This window comes from Durio zibethinus, chromosome 21 (assembly GCF_047325235.1).
Source record: "Durio zibethinus cultivar Kanyao isolate XHJ-2024 chromosome 21, ASM4732523v1, whole genome shotgun sequence".
NCBI lineage: Eukaryota > Viridiplantae > Streptophyta > Magnoliopsida > Malvales > Malvaceae > Durio > Durio zibethinus.
The window spans coordinates 10170352-10195450 of NC_143182.1; the positions used below are offsets into that span (position 1 = coordinate 10170352).

At 29.1% G+C, this 25099-nt stretch overlaps 1 protein-coding gene across 1 annotated transcript; it reads left to right on the top strand.

The window, feature by feature from the left end:
- Positions 1-12125: 12125 nt before the first annotated feature.
- Positions 12126-14050, top strand: LOC149512877 (General transcription factor 2-related zinc finger protein). Its single transcript, XM_089751099.1, has 4 exons — positions 12126-12141; positions 12420-12480; positions 13652-13681; positions 13939-14050. Exons 1-4 carry the CDS (start codon positions 12126-12128, stop codon positions 14048-14050), a joined length of 219 nt encoding a protein of 72 aa, XP_089607225.1.
- Positions 14051-25099: the final 11049 nt, after the last annotated feature.

Here is a 25099-nt window from a genome sequence, read left to right on the forward strand (position 1 = left end):
CTTTTTCTTGTAATATTTTTTTTTTGGTTTATCTTATTGTATTCCTAATTATCTGTTAATAATTTTTTTTTCTTTCTCTTTTCTTGATCCGTATCTGATTCTTTTCTAATTATCTATTATTATTTTTTTATTTGACTTTTATTTTTGGAGGGCTGAGATTGAAGTTGAAGAATCCCACTGGGAATGGGAATTCAATCAAAAGAGTCCAGTTGGATTCAAAGATTGAATTCCCGTCCAAGGAGGAATTGGGATTGATCAGGAACTCCTGATCAATCCTTATATAAAGGACCCCTGGAACAGATGCAAACACACACAGAAAACAGTAAGCAAAGCTACTGATTTGAGAGAAAAGGAGGCGTATAGGAAGCTAGGAAAAGTTTAGGAGTGTTCTGGGAGTGAGAAAAAATTTTTAGAAATTTTTGGCGAAAAATTTTTCTGGAAATTTCTGGAAAATTTCCAGATTTGGGCAAAAATTCCGACGAAATTTGAATTTTCCAGCAATAATTTTGGCGAACATTGAAGTTTCCGGTGACCTACCTAGTTTTCGGCGAAGAATCCCAGAAATCGGTGATATTTCGACCAACTTCTGGCGAAATTTCTAGATTTCAGTGACATTTTCTAGAATCCGGCACCGGTGTTCTTCAGCTTTTAGAGAGAAGGGAGAGGAAAAGGGAAGAAGAGAGAGAGAGGGGAGGAGCGTTTTATCGAAAAACGAAGGGGATTGCCTTTTATACCCTCCCAAAACGACGTCGTTTTGGCTTTAAGTAACCAAAGGATCCGCGCGTTTTGCCGAACCCGACCCGACCCGAGCATCGATCCGCTTTCCTGACCCGCGCGTGCTGCCCCTCCTCCGAGCCGAGTCGAGCTGAGCCAAGCTGCCAAGCCGTTCCCCCCGAGTCGTTTCCCTGCCTTGAGCCGAGTCGAGCCGAGCCGCTCTAGGTTTTTTTTTTTAATTAATTAATTAATTAATTAATTTATTTATTAGATTATGTTTACCTAATATTTTTTTTATCTTTATTTTATTTTTTATTTCTGTTTTACTTTTCTTTATTTATTTTTATTTATTTTTTTTATTATTCTATTTTCTTTAAATAAAAATAAAAAATTCCCAAAAAAAATATTTTTAGGGAAAAGTTGAAAGTATCAATTTTCCTTAAAAAAAAATAATAAATTTTCAAAGAAATATTTTTGGGGAAAAGTTGAAAGTATCAATTTTCCTTAGAAATAAATTTTCAAAAAAAAGATTTTTGAGGAAAAGTTGAAAGTATCAATTTTCCTTGAAAATCGAAATTTTCAAAAAATATTTTTGGAGAAAAGTTGAAAGTATCAATTTTTCCTACACAAAAAAAAAATCATTCTTTCATTCCTTTCTATTTTGATTTTTTCTTTAACTAATCTGACGACGGAGCCTCTGCAAGTGAAACAGTAGTTTTTCTTGCATACTCTTGAGGTGAGGGAATTTTCTCAATTTTCTGCTAAAAGAATTAGAGTCAATTGAGAAAATTTTCAATAATTAATTACTTGATAAAATTTTAAGGCTTTTGGATAACACAAATTTAAGCTGGTACCATCTTTTGATGGGTGTTATGAGGGTGCTATAACCTTCCTCACACGTAACCGAACTCCCGAACCCTGTTCTGGTTTGTAGACCTGAACCTATTCTTCTAGGGACCCTTAAACTTAGGTGTTCCCTTGAAGGACAGATTTCATGGGTGGCCAATCGCACCTAGACAAAAAAGATTAGTGGCGACTCCCAAAAAGTCAATGTCTAGCGATAGATCCCTGGATCTAAACGTTATGACAGCTTGGCGACTCCACTGGGGACTTTGAGAGTCAGGCCAGTAAATAATTTGTGTTATCCAAAAGCCTAATAAAATTGAACCTTTTTGTATATATGTGTTATTATTCATTCATGTTTATTCACTTTGTTGATTATGTCATTCATATGCATGTGCATAACATGAGCTCTACACCCGAGCTCCGTCCCTCTAGGAGGGAGTAAAGTACCTATTGCTTTCGTGAGGTCTAATGCCTCCACAGTGGCTAGCGAAATACTCTCACTCAAATTGAACCTTTTTCGCTTGTAGCCTGTAATGGGTGAGGATTAAGGTGCCTTACTAGTCTGTGATGGACAAAGATGTAAGGAACAATTTGAGGACCTTTAGACTTTGACCCTAAAACCGCATATAATGAACCTTAAGAGTGCCTACACTTAGGATAGAGCTCTTTCTACCCAATGATAGATATACCCTAAAATTAGGACACAAAAAAGATATTTATCTAATCATTTTGATTGCTTGACTTTGTGTATTATTTTTATCATATGTAACATTATGCATCAACATCACTTACGTTTCATCCACGGAACGAACTATATTGTTTGTCTGATTGTATGCATCTGTATTCTTTTCATGATCATGTTTCAACATAATCATTTGCATTCATTTCATACTAGATTTCATTCAAAAAATGTACATTTCATTTGTGTATCAAAGCATCATACATAAGGCACAGCATAACATTTTTAATGATAAGTATGGTACTCAAGGTCTAAGGATAGCTCCATCTAGCGAAAACCCTACTCATCCATACAACACAAGATCCAGAGCAAGACAAATGGAAGAAGAAAGTTCTCATAGATTTGAAAAGCTAAAAAAAGCTCAGGAGAAGATTGAAAGTGAACTAAGTAAGATTCTGGAGGCCCTCAATAATATGAATAAAGGAAAAAGAGTTGAAGGAAGTACAAGCCAGCAAGAAGTGGTTGACCCTTTGTACCCTCCAGGTTTTGGCCCACCTCAAGCCCAGTCTGCCCAAGAGGTCCCACCATAACATTTTGCATATCAAACATATCCTGGAATGCCATCAGCTTTTAACCCAGGGCAGTATAATAGCTATATAAATCATGTCTTCACTGAAAAGGTAGCAGAACCAATTCCTGATCTAGAAGAGAAGGAGAAGGAAAAGATAAGGGTGGAAGCTGAGAAAAGCTCTAAAATTAGCATGCTAGAGCAAAGGCTACGGGCTGTGGAAGGATTTAGCTGTTATGGGTCAGTTGATGCTGTTGGGCTCTACCTAATTCCTGATGTGGTTATCCCCCATAAGTTCAAAGTACCGAAGTTTGAAAAATATGACGGTACAAAGTACCCCAAAACTCACTTCACCATGTATTGCAGAAAGATGACAGCTCATGCACATGATGAAAAACTCTTGATGCATGTCTTCCAGGATAGCCTTACTGGTTCTGCTACCAGGTGGTATGTTCAGTTGGATAGGACCCACATTCGCTCTTGGAGCGATATGGCTCATGACTTCATCAGTCAATATCGACACATCATCGATTTGGCCCCTGATCGTTTATCTTTACAAAATCTAGAGAAAAAGTCAAATGAGTCTTTTAAAGAGTATGCCCAGAGGTGGAGGGATATTGCTTCTCAAGTATAACCTCTTTTGACTGAGAAAGAAACTACAGTGTTATTTGTCAGTACTTTGAAGCCTCCCTATTATGAAAAGATGATAGGAAATACAACTAAGAATTTTGCCGACATGGTGATCTCTAGAGAAATTATTGAAAGTGCCATAAAAAATGGCAAGTTGAAAGGAGGAAAAACCAAGAAGGCATCAGAAAAGAAAGAAACTGAAGCTCAAGCTGTGAGCTTTGATAGACAATAATTCGGGGGTTATCAACCCTATCCATCCCAAGGTTACTCTCCATACTATCCTGCTGTGAATAATGCCTCATCCTACCCATACCAGCTAGCCCCACAACCATCTTATTCATCCACTTACCGCCTTAACATTCAAGCTCCTGTAAGAACTCAAATTCGTCCTACTAACCCAGCAAGTGGCTCACGAGAACAACGGACTACTTGAGAAAAACCTGTATTTGATCCAAACCCTATGACTTATACAGAGTTATATCGAGAACTCTATAATAACCACTTGATTGCCCCCAGCCATGTGGAACCACTTAAACCACCCTATCCAAAGTGGTATGATCATACAATCCGTTGTGACTACCATTATGGAATTACTGGCCATTCTACTGAAAATTATACTGCTTTAAAGTATAAGGTGCAACGGTTGATCAATGATGGAATGGTAAATTTTGATCAAGGAAAAGCAACAGCACCTAATGTTAATGTACTGAGCGAAAGTCAAGAACAGAAAGGATCCAAAAATTCACAATGAATTGAGGGGTAAGATGTCAATAGAGATTCTTCACCCGATCGCATAGGGGGACAATTTTAAAAATGGAGATAAGGCTGGTTGAAGGTTTCTTCTGTCATTTTAGGATTTTTTTTCAAACAATGTTAGATTTTTTTTTTTTGCAATATGACTTCACTTGTTATCATTTTAATAAAGGCAAGTCAATGCATTTCATTACATTTTTCTCTTTCACTTGACCATTACTCCATGCTTTGTTACCTTTCATAACTTTATACTCCCTTTCTTAGATTTCAGATGATGAATATTTAGACAATGATAACAATAATTCTGGGATTTAATTTTGAGAACTCATCCACGTCAATGTGAAGAGATGATTTGAGCAAAAAGTAAGCTGTTACTGAAGGTGAAATAGATATGTCTTGAAGGTGTGCAATCTTTTATACAAGTTCATGAGCTTTGTTCAATAGATGATGTTCAAGAAAGGTATTCACAATTGAGATGAAAAATGGCCATCTTTCTTTTACCATTTGAAAAATCATTTATTGTTACCCCTTTAAGCTTATCATTTTTTTTTTGAAGAACCCTAACCAAGGATCACCCTCTACATTGGAGGGTAAATTTTGAAAAAAAAAAAAGAAAAAAAAAACACCACAAAAGGTCTCAAAAATGGAAAGAGAAAGAAAAATAAAAGAAAAATAAAAGCCACATATGACTTGGGGCAAAGTAATGAGAATCTTTTGTGTGAGAAAAAAAAAATAGTGAAACGATGTGGGGCAAAATGCCAAGTTACATCAAATGATCCTTTGGTTTTGAACCTTTTTAACACATGTTTTGAGCCTATTATATCCATTTTTTTATGACCCTTCACCTTGGCCTACATTACAACCTTGAAAAGTCCATTTAGATCAAGTGTGAATACTCATTTTGAATGATCATATGTTGAGCGAAGGTATGCTCATGAGAAAGCAATGGAATCATGCTCTAAAGTTTGATGTATGAAAGATATCAACAATGGATGAAGAATAAAAAAAAAAGATGATGAAAAAAAAAAAAAAATAAAAGAAAAAATAAAAAAAAAGGAAAAAAGAAAAAATAAGAAAATGAAAAAGGGAGATTCAAGTTGAAAACCTGAAAGGGTGATTTTGGTACCAAAAAAAAAGATCCAGGTCAAAATGGCTCACATGAATGAAAGATCAAAGACATCTGAAGATCCCTCAAAGATTGAGGCAGAGTTCGCCAAGCTCAAGATGACTTCAACAGTAAATGGAATGAGTTTTTGAAAAAGAATCCTAGATTAATGTTGAAAATTGTCTGAATATTCATCATTTGGACATACCATTCACCTCAATGACATCCAATTTATTTCCTTTTCCATTTATTTTCAACCAAAATAGATCTCCATTGATTATCTTGACCATAATTCACCTTCTGTTCTCTTATTGTTTCACCCCTAGAATGAATTGAGAAAATGCTTGATTGCATTATATTTGTCAAGAATTGAAATGATAATGAATGAATGAATATGTGTTTAAAAGAATCTTACATTCATTTGAAAAGAAATCTAAGATGATGAAGAAATGGTAGAAACCTAAAAGAGATGATTTAGAAGGATGTATGATGTGACCAAATAGAGAATATGATGGGACAAATCTTGAAAAATGATACAACCAAGTGATGAGTACAAGGATGAATTGGTTGAATGGTGGGAACAATCAGTGGACAGAGTTTGTTTTGGAATGGTTAATGCTGAGACACCTATGAGTAATGACCCAGTGATGGTGGATGAAACTTGTTAGTGCTGAGAAATTCATTGAATGATGGTCAAGTGATGATCGATTGATGAAGCTTATTTCAAAGTATTGAGAAACTGAACAAGGAAAGAATGTGAGTGGAAAGGACAATTGAGAGCTACACTGGTTCGATCTTAGAAGAGCAGTGCAATTGGATCCTTGAGGAATCAAAGGGCTTGACACCCAAGAAAGAAAAAAAAGAGCTTGAAAAACTTGAGTACCATACATTGAACAGGAATTAATTGGCCAACATTTGCATAGCATGCATTGAAAATCATGCACATTGCATAGCATACACTACTTTCAGGAAAGTATAGTGTATAAATTCAAGAAGCAGGGGTGTTCCAACATCCCATATGGAGAAGACAAATATGAAGATATTTTGCAAGATGGAGAAGAAACTTGTCAGGTAAGTTTCTAATCTTTGAAATAGGATGTCTTTTGGTATCAGGGTTGATTTATAAGACCTTTGGACATGATCTCTTGAAATTTCCTCAAACACAACTTTCAACTCCTTCGGACATGATTGTCTAGGATATTTACCTTTCCAAGTTCGTTGCCTCTGTTTAGAGGAGCAATTTACTTTCCAAAGTCGTGGTGCCTCTGTTTAGAGGAGCAATTTACTTTCCAAAGTCGTGGTGCCTCTGTTTAGAGGAGCAATTTACTTTTTCAAAGTCGTGGTGCCTCTGTTTAGAGGAGCAATTTACTTTCCAAAGTCGTGGTGCCTCTGTTTAGAGGAGCAATTTACTTTCCAAAGTTCCGTTGCCTCTGTTTAGAGGAGCAATTTATTTTTCAAAGTCGTGGTGCCTCTGTTTAGAGGAGCAATTTATGTTTCTCAAAGTCGTTGAGCCTCTGTTTAGAGGAGCTTTGGTCAAAAACAAAAAAACAAAAAAACAAAAAAACAAAAAGTGACAACGTTGAGTTGAATCTGGATTGGGTGTCTACGTCTTTGCGCAATTTCTGTTTCACAGAAAATGTGCAAAGAGGGGCAGCTGTAGACACCCAATTGAGTCCAGGCCCAGATCAATTGGGCTTGGCCCAAACGGGTAAGGCCCAATTCAATTGTAACCCTGTATTTTTTTTTTCTTCTTTTCTATTTTATGTATTTTATTATTTATTATTATTATATATTAATATATGTATATCTTTATTTATTTATTTATTTATTTTCTATTAATATTTATATGTATTATATTTATATAGTTATATATATATTATTATATTATTATTTTATTATTAATTTTTTTTCTCTTTTTCTTGTAATATTTTTTTTTTGTTTATCTTATTGTATTCCTAATTATCTGTTAATAATTTTTTTTTCTTTCTCTTTTCTTGATCCGTATCTGATTCTTTTCTAATTATCTATTATTATTTTTTTATTTGACTTTTATTTTTGGAGGGCTGAGATTGAAGTTGAAGAATCCCACTGGGAATGGGAATTCAATCAGAAGAGTCCAGTTGGATTTAAAGATTGAATTCCCGTCCAACGAGGAATTGGGATTGATCAGGAACTCCTGATCAATCCTTATATAAAGGACCCCTAGAGCAGATGCAAACACACACAGAAAACAGTAAGCAAAGCTACTGATTTGAGAGAAAAGAAGGCGTATAGAAAGCTAGAAAAAGTTTAGGAGTGTTCTGGGAGTGAGAAAAAATTTTTAGAAATTTTTGACGAAAAATTTTTTTGGAAATTTTTGGGAAATTTCCAGATTTGGGCGAAAATTCCGGCGAAATTTGAATTTTCCGGCAATAATTCCGGCGAACATTGAAGTTTCCGGCGACCTGCCCAGTTTTCGACGAAGAATCCCAGAAATCGGTTATATTCCGACCAACTTCCGACGAAATTTCTAGATTTCGGTGACATTTTCCAGAATCCGACACCGGTGTTCTTCAGCTTTTAGAGAGAAGAGAGAGGAAAAGGGAAGAAGAGAGAGAGAGGGGAGGAGCATTCTGTCAAAAAATGAAGGGGATTGCCTTTTATACTCTTCTAAAACGACGTCGTTTTGGCCTTAAGTAACCAAAGGATCCGCGCGTTTTGCCGAACCCGACCCGACCCGAGCGTCGACCCGCTTTCCTGACCCGCGCGTGCTGCTCCTCCTCCGAGCCGAGCCGAGCCGCGCCAAGCTGCCAAGCCGTTTCCCCCGAGCCGTTTCCCTACCTTGAGCCGAGCCGAGCCGAGCCGATAGTCGAGCCGCTCAAGGTTTTTTTATTTATTTATTTATTTATTAGATTAGGTTTATCTAATATTCTTTTTATCTTTATTTTATTTTTTATTTCTGTTTTACTTTTCTTTATTTATTTTTATTTATTTTTTTATTATTCTATTTTCTTTAAATAAAAATAAAAAATTTCAAAAAAAAAATATTTTTAGGGAAAAGTTAAAAGTATTAATTTTCCTTAAAAATAAATTTGAAAAAGGGTTTTTGAGGAAAAGTTGAAAGTATCAATTTTTTTTAAAAAAAAAAAATTTTTTTTCAAAGAAATATTTTTGGGGAAAAGTTGAAAGTATCAATTTTCCTTAGAAATAAATTTTCAAAAAAAAGATTTTTGAGGAAAAGTTGAAAGTATCAATTTTCCTTGAAAATCGAAATTTTCAAAAAATATTTTTGGGAAAAAGTTGAAAGTATCAATTTTCCCTACACAAAAAAAAAATCATTCTTTCATTCCTTTCTATTTTGATTTTTTCTTTAACTAATCCGACGACAGAGCCTCTGTAAGTGAAATAGTAGTTTTTCTTGCATACTCTTGAGGTGAGGGAATTTTCTCAATTTTCTGCTAAAAGAATTAGAGTAAATTGAGAAAATTTTCAATAATTAATTACTTGGTAAAATTTTAAGGCTTTTGGATAACACAAATTTAAGCTGGTACCATTTTTTGATGGGCGTTGTGAGGGTGCTATAACCTTCCTCACACGTAACCGAACTCCCGAACCCTGTTCTGGTTTGTAGACCTGAACCTATTCTTCTAGGGACCCTTAAACTTAGGTGTTCCCTTGAAGGACAGATTCTATAGGTGGCCAATCGTACCTAGACAAAAAAGATTGGTGGCGACTCCCAAAAAGTAAATGTCTAGCGATAGATCCCTGGATCTAGACGTTATGACAGAATGTACCAAGGATTAAAAATATTGTAATTTTGATTCACATAAAGATAATTAATCACTCAAATCTTGCCATATAAAATGGTACCTATATGAAATTAAAATTTAGCTTAATTAATTTTTGCAATTATTTTTTAAAAATGATATAAAAAAATTTAAAATTATTTTTTCTATTCTCATACTGTAATTTTTTATTTGCAGTTTTCGATCAAATTGTTTTTAGTAAAAAAATTCCCATGTTTTTTTTTGTTATTTATTAATTAAATTAATAAATAGTGGTCAACGTTAAGCTCTAATTGCTTATAAAGTTGTTTCAATTATTATTTTTAAATAAAGTCGTTTCAATTATTAATTGCGAGACATCAGCATTGGTTACGCAAAAATGAAGTTTGGCTTTAATTAAGCCAACTGATGAGGACCACCAAATTAATGACATTCATGGAATGCATAGAAATTATGGTAAAGTTTGTTATTATTTTAAAGTAATTTAATTGTGTGATTTTATCACTCTTAATTTAAAATTATTTTATTTGATTAATGGTAATTAATTTTAAGGGTGAAAGATCATTGTGTTTAATATTATTAGAAATCAGATAATATTTTGTTTAAATACCAAAATAATCATATTTTAATAATTAAATAAGTTAATAATTTTAATGTTACTTAAAAGATAATAATTTACAAAATATTAGTAATATTTTACTTTCTTCAATATACCAAAATTATTAAATTAACAAATATAAACATATATTTATTCATAGATAAACTAACTTATATAAAATAAATTAGATAAAAGAATGTGAATTAGATTTATTAAAATTATAATTATCATTAAAAAACAAAAAAAAAATTATTATATATAAAAGATTAAAAAAAGGCTAAAAAGAATGGAATTTATTTTGAAGCTTGGCAATTAAAATTATTTTGAAAAAGTAAAAATTTAAAATATAAAATAATTATAATTTTAAGAAAAAACAAAATTTTAATTGATACATTTAATTAGAAGGTTAAAATATTGATTATGATTAATTTTACATTTCATTTTATACTGATAATAAAAATTTTTCGTCATTATTAAATCATTCAAAGATAATGATATAATTACTCTTAACAATCTAAAATCACCCTTATATTCTTACGAAACACGGTAGATCACCGTGAACTTTGAGGTGATCACTCCATTGTTGACCAAACCAAACATTATCTAACTAGAATAGAATAGATCATCTCGAAATTGGTCGTCTGCGCTGAGATTGTAATGAAGACTGGCTCTTTGGTTTTGCTCAAAAAGTCGATTGGAGAAATATATTAAAGGTCGAGTTGTTTGCGATTCTTCATGGCACGAAACTGGCTTGGGACCGGGGTTTTAGAAACCTTAGTTTGTCTGTTCAGAAATTAAAACAAACGTTCCAGGATAATGATTCTCTGTATCGGGAAATCAATTTACGCTTGTCAGGAACTGATGGCTAGAGAGATTAACAACCGGTAGTTCGTATTTACCAAGAAACTAATTTTTGTATGGATTTCTTAGCAAAATTGGGCACATAGTGGAAGTTTTCAGTGGTGAACGTACATGATTCTCCTTTTGCTTTATATAGATTTATGCAAGAAGATTTATTAAGTGTTGCAAGGCTTAGATGCTATAAATTTTAAGCGGTTTCATATTGCTCTTACGAATAAAAAAAAGGTATGTAATTCTGTAATTTCTTAATTTAAACAAGATGATTTTTTTTGGGGGGGGGACTTGGTAAACAAATTTAATTTGCACTCAAGGTTCGATATCATGTATTCATCAAACAAGTAAAACCATAGCATTATTACTTGCAATATATATAAAATCTCCAGTTCCCCACAACATTACAAGTAATTTAATTTATACAGAAGGACGGGGACGGATGCACATTAGGGACATCGGGGGTAGTGCCCTTTATCCCTTCAAAAATTTATTATAAAAATATTTAAAAAGTTTAATTACTTTATAATGCCCCCACTCAATATATATATATATATAATATGTAAAAATCAAACTTACATTAATTGGAAGTGATAAGTTTGTAAATAAAAAATAGTTTAAGGTTATAATTAAAAAAAAAAAGGCAAATTGATTGTAAATAAAAGTAACCGGTTTTTCATTTTCGTCCATCTTTCCTATTTTTGCAACTTTCAAGTTTTCAAACAAAAATAAGGACAATCAAAGAAGAAAATTAAAGAAGTAAAAAGAGAAAAAAAAAGTCTTTAAATTAAAGAAACAAATTACAAGTTGGTTATCTTTTTCTTCCAACAAGATATTTAAGTAAGTTATTTTTTATATATTTTTATAATTAGTCAATCAATTTTTTTTTTATATTTTTATATATAGTGTTTATTTACTATTTGAAAATTGTTATATTGATGAAATAATTAGATCATGTATTTATGTTATTGATAGCAATTTATATATTTTTTATCATGTTTGAATTTTTTATGTTTTATATTTTGCTTTTTTTGTTTTTTAGTTATTACTTATTCAGCTAATAACTTTAAGTTTTGTAAAAATTAATTTTTATATGGAGATTATGAAATTAGTTAAAAGTTTTATCCAATTTCTTGTATAGCAATATGGTTACAGTTTATGAATTATATTTCTATTCATATATTTCAAATATAAGGTCAATTGATTTTCATTAACATGCATAATTGTATTTTGAATATGCGTGTTTTTTTTATTTTTATAAATTACATAAACTAAACATTTAATTTAATTAGTTATGGAGAAATATCTTATTAAGAGGAAGTGAATTTTTGAAGAATCATCTGGAATCAATACTAGTGGCATATAACATCACACAAAGCAAATTCGTGTTGAATTAAATATAGACTATCTTTCTTCAGATCTTGGGTTATGAAAAAAAAAATTGGACTATAATACTAATGATAGAGACAAGGTTTGAATAACTTATTTGCAAAAAGGTCCATGTCAATCTTATAAACATAATTTTTTCCAAAGAAAAACTAGAAAGATATTACATCGTTTTATTCCTACGTTGTTCAAAGATTATACTAATTGGTTAGAATATAGTATAGAAAAAGATGCCGCTTTTTGCTTGTGTTGTTATCTTTACAAAATAGATATTGGAGAGCAAACAGATGATGGTTGTTTTGTTTCAAATGGATTCACAAATTGGAAAAAGAAAAAAAGATCTGATATTTATGTTGCAGGTCCTAATAGTGCTCATAACAAAGCTTGAAAGTGTTGTCAAGATTTGCTAAATCAAAAGCAACATATTCAATTTGCTTTTGTAAAACAATCCAATTAAGCATAAAATGATTATTAAGTTCGCTTAACTACAACACTTGATTGTATTCGTTTTCTTTTATGTCAAGGTTTGAGATTTTGTGGTAGAGATGAAACTAAGAATTCTCATAATCAAGAAAATTTTCTTAAGTTTTTTAGATTTCTTGCCAATAATAATGAAACCATCAATAGTGTTGTCTTAGAGAATGCAGCAAAAAATTTAAAAATAATAGCACATGATATTCAAAAAGATCTTTTTTGTATTGCAATAATTGAGACTACCAATACTATCATGGAAGATCTTGGAGATAAATTATTTTTCATTTTACTTGATAAATCTCATGATGTTTCAATCAAAGAAGAAGCTGCTATTGCTTTGTGCTATGTGGATTCTAAAAGGGCATGTTATTGAATATTTTTTAGGTATAATACATGTCAATGATACAATCGTTTTGTCATTTAAAGCAGCTATTAGAGTATTATTCTCTAAGCATAATTTGAGTATGTCAAGGATTTGTGGGCTAGGTTATGATAGAGTAAGCAACATCCAAGGTGAATTCAATCGATTAAAAACTTTGATAATGAAAGATAATGCATTTGTTTATTATGTTCATTGTTTTGCTCATTAACTTCAATTGACACTTGTAGCCATGATAAAGAATCATGTTCAAATTGCATTACTTTTCAACATTGTGACAAATATGGTGAATATTGCCAGGGCTTCATGTAAACGAAGAGATGTTCTTCAAGAAAAATAATTTGATAAAGTTGTTGAGGCATTACGAGTTAGTAAACTTTTTAAGAGAAGGGGTTTAAACCAAGAAATAAGTCTTCAATGAGTTGGAGACACATGATGAGGTTCACATTATGGGATTTTGATAAATTTGATCCTCATGTTGGGTTCCATCATTCATGTGTTTGAAATTATTGTGAATGATGAGAATAGCTCGCAGCAAAGAGATAAAGCTTTTGCTTTATTAAATTCGACTCAACCTTTTGACCTTACTTTCAACTTGCATTTGATGAAAAATAGCTTGATGATTACAAATGAATTGTTCTTGGCATTACAAAGGCGAGATCAAGGTATTGTGAATGTGATGGCATTGATAAAAATAGTAAAGCAACAACTACAAATGATGAGAGGTGATGGATGTGAACCTTTGCATAAAAAGGTTTCTTTATTTTGTGAGAAAAACAATATTGACATCCCAAATATGGATGATATGTTTGCAACTTGTAGAAAACCTCAATGTAATGCTCTAACAATGACAAATTTACATTATTATCGGGTTGAGTTATTTATACAGTAATTGATATGTAACTTCAAGAGCTTAACAATCATTTTAATGAGGTGAATATGAAGTTATTTTTTTGTGTGGCTTCTTTAAATTCTTGTGATTATTTTGTAGTTTTTGATAAGGAAAAGTTTATTTATCTTACTCAATTTTATCCTACTAAATTTTCTAATGTTAAGCTACTAGTTTTTGATAATCAACTTGAAACTTATATTTTTGATTGAAGATCTCTTGATGAGTTTAAAGTATTAGTGATCTTTTCATGAAACTTGTTGAGACAAAAAAATATTTTTATGTATCTATTGGTATACTTACTTATGGAATTAGCTTTGATATTATCAATTTCTATTGTATCAATTGAAAAAGCTTTTTCTGCTATGAAGATTGTGAAGAACAGTTTGCACAACCGAATGAGAGATTCTTGAATGAATGATTGTTTGCTTATATATATGGAGAAAGATATATTTTGTAATATTGATAATGAAAAGATTTTACAATGCTTTCAAAATATGAAAAGTCATAAAGAACAATTGTAATATGTTATTTTTATGTATATTAAAATAGTGTTTTTTATGCATATTAGTTAACTTATATATATTTAGTATTATATGTATTTTTACCCTTATTAAGTATAAATCCTAGACTCGTCCCTGCAAAAAGAGCTTAAATAAACAATTTATTTTTATTTAATTTAGGCAAACCTTAATAATTAGCCTTAATTAATAGGGTAGATGTTGAGGGAATAACTTGGTTTTGCAATAGCAAGAAGCAGTTTAGCCAGAAAGAGATTTCTCTTTCTTTCACTAAGATCAATGCTTCCCTGATTATGTGGGATGCTCCAATTGAAATCTTGCAAAAGCCTTGCAAATAGTATGGTAGTCATTGAACTTCCAAGCACCACTGCCATGCATTTTCTCCTTTTTGTGCTAAGTGATGTGAACCATAAATCTAGCTCTGAAAGTGCCACTTTTTCATCTTTATAATCCCTGAGGTGGCGTTTTAGCTTGAACTTGCATGGTTCATCCCAAACTTTAAGGTTCTACCCAAATCTTACCCGATTAAGGAGCACATGACTACCCTTAGGGATGAAGTAGTTGGCCACTATTTTATCAGCCATGAACACATAAGGAACATTGAATGGTTCAACAAGATGGAGCCTAAAGGCTTATTTTGTGCATGTCTTGACGTAGTTAAGTTATGGGAAATCAGATTCTTGTACTAACCTATCTTTTCCAACGACACTATCTAATTCATCTATGGCTTTTTGTAGCATCTTAGGTTGATTTAACATCTCCATAAGTTTCATTCAAAGGCATTTGATGGATTACCCAATGCTGAAATTATAATTTCCTGCAAATTAAGAAAAAAAAGGGTAGTAATATACACACTCTATTAATAATATAGGGTTAAGTGCACTTGTTGGATAATTAATTTTGAAATGAACAAATATTCACATATTACTTATATATAGTGATGTGTATTGATGATGTCGATTCAATAAAAAAAAGAAGAGGCATACATTAATTTGAGCTTTGATCTCATTATCTGATAGTAGTAGGACGTTACTATTATCATCTTTCAAAGAAACCAAAACATCAAGCAAGTCCTCCAATTCCTTTTTCTTACCATCCCACCATTGTTGAATTCTCGCTTCAATTATGCGATCATGATACAATGTTGGTAGTTTAGAATGTGGTGCATCTCACATTGGATAAAAAGATTTAATTATTCATAAAAATAATTATGTTTGAATAGAAACAATTATCATACGGCAAATGATCATAACTACTTTAATATAAATAGAGTATTATTCATAAATGTCATGATTATATGAAAATTCATAACCATTTGAATAGAAGTTTATGTCTGTTCATTCATTATAAATATATCTTTAAGTATAATCATTTTCACTACTTTTGATTGGAGAGTTTGAGGCTTTGTTGTATCTTAAAGGCATAATTATCTTTAAGAAAGTGTTTTTCATGCCTCAAAGCCAATTCTTTTATATTATTTTTCTTTTCTTATTTATTTTTTTAACAATTTAAAGGTAATTATAAGAAATTTATATTTCGCATGAGGAAAATACAAGAAAAAAATTGACATAATTTGGAGTTCAATATTAGAAGAGGTTCAAGGTGTCGAATGATTAATGTTTTCATGGACCAAACTATTAATTTTCATCAAGATTTTCATTAAAGGTATGTATTTAATTTTTTACATAATTATTGATAAAAAGATTGATTAAATGAAATAAACATGTTAACAATTAATTTCATTAGTGTGTAAAGTCAAAACACAATATGCAAAATATTGATTATATTGTATAAGTTTATGCATATATTGAAATTGGCTCCATAATCGAGTTTAATAAATTGTATTATATTTATTTAAAAAATTAATGCTTATAACTGATATGAGAAATAGCTTGAAAACATAAAAGGGAAAGACATGAATTGATCTATGACTAAAAGAAATATCAATTGTTATCAAGTAAAGAGTTAATTGGGTTCTAATAGAATGACTGATTGTTTAATTGTCATGTCTTGGTTATATATTATTCAGGCAAATTGTCTCATGGTTTCTATGAAAACAATCAAAAATAGGTAAAGGAATTTACCATGAAAAATTAGATATAAGTGGAGAATATATGCAAAAAATAAATTTTGACTACAAGAATAGATTTATTTTTAAATCATGACACAAAAATTGAGATAATAAGTTGAGTCAAACTATTTGTATGGTTCTATCTTTGTTGATTGTTTATAAATCAAACGTTGATATATATTTTTTTAAATTTATTATTAATTCAAATTTTGACTTGTGTTCAATTTTCATGAAAACCAATTAAAATTAAATTGATGTGTGTGAATAATTATTATTAAGATATGATGTTTCATGGATTAATCGATGGATAATAAACCAAATAATTGTTATTATCATAAATATAGGTAGTGTGACATGTATTTTGCCTACTAGTGTATTACATTAAAAGTGATTTTACAAAAAATAAAATTTTATTGTGAACAATCACAAAGTGAAAATCATAAATAGCTATCAAAGAGTTAAGCAATGGTTACACAAAAGCATTGTTGCTTTTCACATATGGAATATTGATTAAAAGAAAAGGCATGTCATTAAAAAATATTGAAGCATTTGTTGGTTACTAATATTTTGAAGGATGCTCATCAATGTCTAATGAGCCATGTTTATAAATTAAAAAGAACATGCAAATTCAATGTTCTAAAGGAACCAATATATGCATATGTTTAATTTCATTTTGTAATGGCATGGAGAACAGTGGTACAGTTTGCCATATATTACAAAAATGAACTAAATGGGACAAAATTTTATTTCATATACATATAAGAAAAATATGGACTATGGAGATAGAATGTCATTATCCAATTAATACATTATTGGTTAAAGACAATGAACATATTTTTGCTTCTTATACCTAAAAAATGGCCTTTTACGAGCTATTAAAATGAAAAGTGAACAAGTAACTGAGGTTTTCAATAGTTTCATAACAATGGCAAGAATGTGGCTGGTTATACACCATATTAACATATGAGTTTAGATAATAATATTGGTTTATGAAACTTGTAAGCCTTGAAGTTAGCTAATCAATGATTTAACCGATGCAAATTTATCATAAATTTTTGTATGAAATATGAGTATAACTCATATTATAATTATTGTTTATACTATTTAATGAAAATGATTCTTTGGATTCATATTTCATAACTTAAGTTTAATGGTTATCTAGATATGAACATATTGTCACAAAGTATTGTGAAAGTATTTGAAATTAAAGTTAAATATACTATGAACTCTTATTGTACATAGGCATATTGCTCGTATGAGTAAAGTTTGAATTTATTATATATCCGAAAATGTTAAGACCAATTAAAAGTGGTAAATAACATTGATATATAGGCTGCACAATGGTAGAGAAATAAAGTTCTTATAAAATTTTGAAATCAAGTTCAGAAGTTTCAATAGTCATGAATTTGAAATTATCATTTGAGCAATTACTCATGATAACATTTGAGATGGTTAGTTTTCACTAAAAGCCATCATTATAAATGAAATAACTCCAATAGCCAAACCTACATGATTTTTAGGTATGATGTAGATTATTATGATTGGCTTAGAATAGCCATAAGCCAAAATTGATGCTATAATCTTGATCAGGTTGTGATAATTTTTTGTTATGTATATGATTTAATTCATGGATTGTACAAATGATTTATTATCTATGGTTTTATATAGTAAAAATTTTAAAATATATTTAATTTGGAAGGTATGAGTGATTCAAAAATCTTATGAATATGCAAACTTTTATAATAGCAGAAAGAAAACTATTTGATCCATTTGGGTGATGAAAATGGTTTGTTCATGGTAATAAAAAATTATTAATAGTGTCTATGATGAAATAGATTCATATAAGTATTCATGAATTAACATAAAAAGTCTGAAAAGAAGACTATAAAAGCATAATTATATTTAAAATCTACTTATCAATATAGACTCTTATATTGAGTTAAAATATAAAAGTTTTGAAACTTTTATAGAAATCTTAAGACATTTGCTAGTTATCTTTCACTAAAAGTGGATTTGGAAGCCTTATATTTAAAAAAAAAAAATCACCAACTAATGAAAAGGTAAATAAAATGACAATTTGATTAAGTATATATAATATCTTGACAATTGAATAAGATATTTTTTAATAAAAGAATGTATACTTGCACATGGTAGGAGTGATAAAAATTATAAGAAATAAAATTGCCACCATATTGTTGTAAGATTTTAGTATAATTTTATGAGCAAATTATACAAACTAATAAGTTTAGACACTTTTTAACATAAAATCATAAAAAAGGCCCTTAAAAATCTTAAAAGGACTGAAATTGTTTGATTTATTTATTGAGTTTGTCCAATTGTGCTAAAAGTATAATTGTATTAAAGATGTATAAAAGTATGAAAATAGATGGTTGGAATTAATAAGCATAGAGCTGTAGCCACAACCAAAATCAACTATTTTTTAAAATGATAAGAATGAGGCAATAATATTTGGAGCATATAAACGATATGCAAAATGAAAAATTTAGACATAGTAGCCTGAAGTGATTACATTAGAGATTTAATCTCAAGTAGAAGTAATTACTATAAAAGAAAATTGAATTCCAAGATGTTTAGTTAATAGTACTACAAGTAGAATAAATTTAAACCGTTACTATTAGACACCAATAATGGGAATCCAACTTTGAATTAGTAATCCCTAATTACAAAGTTTAATAGGTAAAAATAAGTTATTGTTGTGTCTATTAAGCACTAGTAAAATCCATTCAAATTTTAAAAATTAATATGATCTATTATATGGGAAAGATGACTTTTTATACTCTGAATGGAGTTTTAAATGTCTAAAGTAATAGAGATATAATGAAAACTTTACCTATATAAATATAGAAGTGGTGTCGCTTCAACAAGAAGAATTGTGGTCTCTCTTATAAATATTTATAAATAAGATTAGCACATGGCCATAATAATGCTAAAAGCGGTTGTAAACCTTTAACAGAAGAATAAATAAGTATTACGTGTGTTATATCTTCAATTCTAACACTAGTAGTTGAGGTTTAATCACAGACACCATCAATTGCATTATAATTCTAAGATTTATACGCTAATTGAAGGTTTAAATCGAGAGATACCTTATTGTATTCATGTTATTTATTTATGTGAAAGATTAAAAATTAAGTACCAACATTTCAAACTGGTGGGAGATTGTTAGTAGTTTAGAATATGGTGCATCTTACATTGGATAAAAAGATTTAACTATTGATGAATAATAATTATGTTTGAACAAAAACAATTATCCTGTGACAAATAGTTATAACTATTTGAATATAAATAAAGTATTATTCATAAAGGTCATAATTATATAGAAGTTTATAATCATTTGAATAGAAGTTTATGTTTGTTCATTCATTATAAATAAATCTTTCGATATAATCATTTTCACTACTTTTGATGAAAAAGTTATCATAACGTATAGATCCATGGATCTACTATTAGACATGATTTTTAGGAATCACCACCAATCTTTTTTGTTTATGTGTGATTGACCACCTGATCGAATTTATCCTATTTAAATAGCAGCCCTAAGATTGACTTAAATATCTTTAAATAATAGATTCTGATCCTCAAAATCAAAGTTTAGGTTCAGGAGTACAATTACATGTAAAGAAAGTTATAGCACTCCCACAGTGCCCATCCCAATGATGGTACCAGTTTGATTTCAAATTATCCAAGCCTTGGATATGTTTATAATTTATCAAAATATTTAATGTTAAAAATTAATCTTAAAATTATCCTAATAGTTTGGTAGCAATTTAAGATAATCTTCTTACCTTAGAATTATTCATAAAAACTAGTGTCCCACTCTGAAGAGGCTTCATCGTCAGATTTATTATAGCATTTTATTAAGGAAAAATTGGTAAAGTTTCTTAATAGTTTGGTAGGATTTACTTTGTGGTAGGTCTCCCAATAGTTTGGTGAAATTTTATTATAAAAAAGAACATTTGTAAATTTTTTTTTTGAGAAATTTTATTAAGTTTCTCAATAGTTTGGTAAGGCTTAATTTAAAAAGTAATCCTCTAATTATTCGGAGAATAAAATTATTTTTTTATTTTTTTAAAATTCATTTATAAAATTTTTCAATTGTTTGATAGATTTTCTAAAATTTGAATCCATAAAAATTTTCAAATAGTTTGGTAAAATTCATGAATTTATTTGAAAATATTTTATTTATTTATTTATTTGTATTATTATTATTATTTTTTTTGGAAAAATTTTTTTTTAAGAAATTTAATAATAAAATAATCAAGAAAAGTCAGTAAAATAAATAAATAAAAACTAAAAATAAAATGAAAATTCAAAATATAAACTAAATAAAAATAAAATCAAAAAACAAAATGAAATGAAAAAAAGAAAACTTGCGATTGAGTCGGATTAGAACGTAAATCAATATGCAGGTCAACGAATCATGCACAGGTTTGAGACTCTTAAAACGCTATCGTTTTGGCTTGACATATAAGCCAAATTTGCCCGTTTCTCCTTAGAAGCTCTCTACTCTCTCTCTCTCTCTCTCTAAGCTTGAAAACGCTCTTAACTCTTTTTAAAAATGCCAAGAACACCAATCCGAAACTTAAAAAAACCCACCGGTTTTTGGCATATATTTGTCTCATTTTACTCATAACAAGAATTGGCATATATCTGTTTCATTTTACTCATAACAAGAATAGGTTATGATATTGAACGTCACTGCATTTAACTATCTTACAAATTCTGATGAGTGAAAAGCATACTCGTAGAGAGAGTAGCCCATCATATTCATTTATTCGGCTGTAATATATACAAGGAAAAGTACAATAGAGAGACCACAAAAATAAGAGTTCAAAAGTACTTGAGGTTAGACTATATAATTGTTGTTGATGCAATTTTTTTTCGGTGAAAATGGAGTATAAAAGTTGAGTCGGAAAGAGCGCTAAACTTGTTATAAAAAAAAAAAAAATCAAGAAACACGAGAGACAGTATTCCGCCTTACAACGCTCAAATCAATCAAGTTTGAAAGTATTGCATGCACGGTTTAATTTTCCCTTTTATATCTTATGAGCTAGACAAAGTGATTGTTTGTCATGAAACCATAACGTGACCGTTAAGATATAACAATTGACTACATGAGCAGAAGTAGGGTTTTTTTTATTCCTCAAATGGCCATGACTTTGAAATTTTATTTGATATGAAAATCTTATCCTCTTGTTTGTTTAACAGTACAATATATAGTCATTTCCAACATAATGAAATTATCCACAAATAATTGAGAAAAATTTGTATGATTAAATAGGGAATGTTAAATGATGATAGAGAAGAATAAAATTTGGTTGTGGGGTTATAAATCAACCCATCGTTTTCTTAAATTTATCAAGTCCCTTCACCCTTCGCATTGACATGATAAGAAACAAAGAGTCATAAGAACTCCTGCAATTTTCACCAATTCCAGATATATAAACTAAGTATAAGCCTGCAGGGAGATGAAATAAAGTTAAAATATATATCCTGATAATTTCAAGGTTACAGGGGATGGATCACCCGCTCCAATGTATGAGCCACTTGCAATAAGTTGGCATCCTTCACTACATGAAAGGTCCTTGGGTTTAGGTTTACTAAGGCGCCTTTCAATACAGTGTATATGTCGTTTAAATTAAAGATAAAATCTTAAAATTTTGATCAATTATTTTTAAATCGACTTTTAATAAAAATACAGCAATAATTCATTAAAATTGGAATAAAAAGACTAAAACATCGTAATTGAGCATCTCTTTTCTCTTTCGATGAATTGGATATACGATCATTTTAATTTCTTCGTTTGGATTATCAAATGGTGCTTTGTGTCATTGACTGAAGGAAAAAAGATTTTTGAAGCCAATGATATGGCCCCTTAGGCACTGAACCCATCCATTTACATCCTAACTAGGCTTTTACCAACCAACCAATAGAATTTCAGTTGGTAAATTTATACAACAGATATCTGTAATTAAGTTAAATTGTGAAATTAGTCCATTTATCTTAATATATTCAAATTAGATTTTTATATCTTATTTAATTATCAAATTTAGTTAAATTATTAATAATTTAAACTTTTTTTATTAAAATTAATGACGTGACATTTTGACTTTGCTTATGTGTCATTTTTATTTATGTAATCGTTGATTTTATTGACGTATAAAGTACACATGGTCAAAGATAATGATGTAGCCAAATTTTTAACACATCTTTATTTTTCCATATAAGCTTTTCTTAAATTGTATGGCTCGTTTCAATACCTTGGTTAAATGATAAAATTAGTTATTCTACCTTAATGTGTTCAAATTTAATATTTATATATCAATTAATTATCGAATTTAAGATATGATCTAAAATAACATATAAAAACATAACTTATTAATTTGACCATGAGATTGTTTTTCATATTTAGATAATTTTTTTTGGATATTTGAATTATTAATTGGACTTAGTTTGACAAATTGGGTTAATATCAAATTAAATTATAAACCTAACATAAACTAAATTATATATTTTATTTATCTTTTATTTATTTATTTATTGATTTTTTGTTACTTTTTATTTTTATATATTTTTGAAATATAAAAAATAAAAAATAAAAAAACTTGCAAAACGACAAAAATGTAAAAGTTAGATAAAAAAAAACCATAATCAACAAACTCAAATACACAATCAATAATAAAAGTAATTAATTGTAGATATTCATTTAAAAAAAATTTTCAATATTAAATGGGTTTTAAAATCATTTTTGGATCAATTGGATTTAATTATAAAATTGAATTCTAAGCCCAAATTTAAAGTCCAAAAGTATTTTATTTATTTTTACTGTTTAGTTACTAAAAGTCCAAAAGTTAAAGTAAAAAAAAGGAAATCAAAAATTGAAAAAAGATAAGGAAAATATGAAAGATTTTTGAAAAGATTGATTTGAAAAAATTTTGAGAATTCAACATCACTTGACAAGATAACACAACAAAAACAATTAGAAATAATTTTTTATTGAGAATTTTTTTTAAAAGTTTCAAGTTTAGAATTTTTAGGATATTATACTTAGTTTTGCTTTAGTTGAAGATACAAAATGGTGGTATCGATCTTTAGGTATTGATAGTTTTTGGGTTTTTTTAATAATTTTTTTTATAATAGTTGAATTTTTCAATAATTGGTTTATAGAAATTTCATTAAAATATGAATTTGTTGAATGAAACTTATAAAGAGAAGTAAGAGGAAATCGAAGATGAGAGAAGAGAAAAAAATTAAAAAAAAAAAATATTTTTTGTTTTTATAATAAGTTGAAATGGTGTCGTTTTAGAAGATAAGTCTAGTGCAACTTGTAATGTTAACCCATATATTAATTTTATCTACAACTTGACCTATTTGTATTTAAATTTTTTTCCTCTTTTATTGTAGTTTTCTTTTATTTATTTTAGATCAAATCTTAAATTCGATAATTAGTTTATGTATAAGAATTAAATTTAAACACAAATTAAAATAGAAAGACAAATTTTACTATTTAATCAAAATACAAGTACAAACTATATAATTTTAAAAAAATTAACGTGAAAAAATAATGAAATGTAAAAAAATTTTACCATATCATTATCTTTGACTACATGGACTTTATATATCAACAAAGCTAATAACTACTTAAGTAAAAATATCACGTCAAAAAAGTTAAAATGTCATATCATTAACTTTAACAAAAAAATTTAAATAATTAATAATTTGATTAAATTTAATAATTAAATAAATTATAGGAATCTAATTTAAACACATTAAAATAGATGAACTAATTTTATCATTTAATTAAAGTATAAATATCTTATATATAATTTGACCTATTTGAATTTCAATGAATTGCTAGGTTACTGCAAGACTAAATTGATCGAAGAAGACCCAAAAAAAAAAAAAGATGGAGTACTAATTCTGCAAATTGAAAGACCAAGTAATTTCGTGCACATATTTCTACATACGAAAAAGCGAGGGCATTGACACAAGGTGGATTAACGCATGGTCTCATTTCTTTTCATTAACTTCAACGTGTACGAGAATCACCATTTATATATAGATCTTGAAAATATTGATAGCAAAAATCAAAAGTAATAGAGAATCAAACACGGCGTCAATATAAATCTACACTTCTCAAAATAATAATAATAATAATAATAATAATAATAATAAAATTTTAAATTTTATCATTTTATTTAAATAAATCTTTATACTTTTATTATACTTAAATAAATCATTAATCTTTAATTTACATATAAATAAAATTTTAAATTTTAATTTATATTTAAACAAATTCTTAATTTTTAATTTGTAACTAAATAAATTCTTAATATAAATTAATATTTTATTCGAAATAAAAACTTATATAGATATAAAGGAAAGTATAAAGAATTATTTTGATACAATAAAAATATAAAAATTTATTTAAATAAAGTTGAATAATTCAACGACTTTTAATATTTTAACAAAAAAATGTATTTTGGGTATTTAGTTCAACCATGAGGTAATGCACTAGAATTTCATCACCGAATTTTATTACAAAAACTATAAAACCCGGACTTTTGTCACTATAACTAGGTTCAATACAAATACGAGTGGCATGTGTAGTGTAAACATGGCAGCCTCTTCCTTTCTCAAGGGAAGAAGCGCAGGAAGTTGTACCCGCGGCGTTGGGTGTCTTCCTGCAATCACAGCCGTCTTGTCTCCTTTGGGAACTCCTTAGTTTCCTACAGTTCATGGCACTGCTGTGCCACTCATCTGCTGCTTATTGCCTGGGTAACACTTCAAGGAAGGAGTTTTTCAATAGCTTTTAGAGGAACCAACCTAGAAAGGAAACGCTTGGCCGC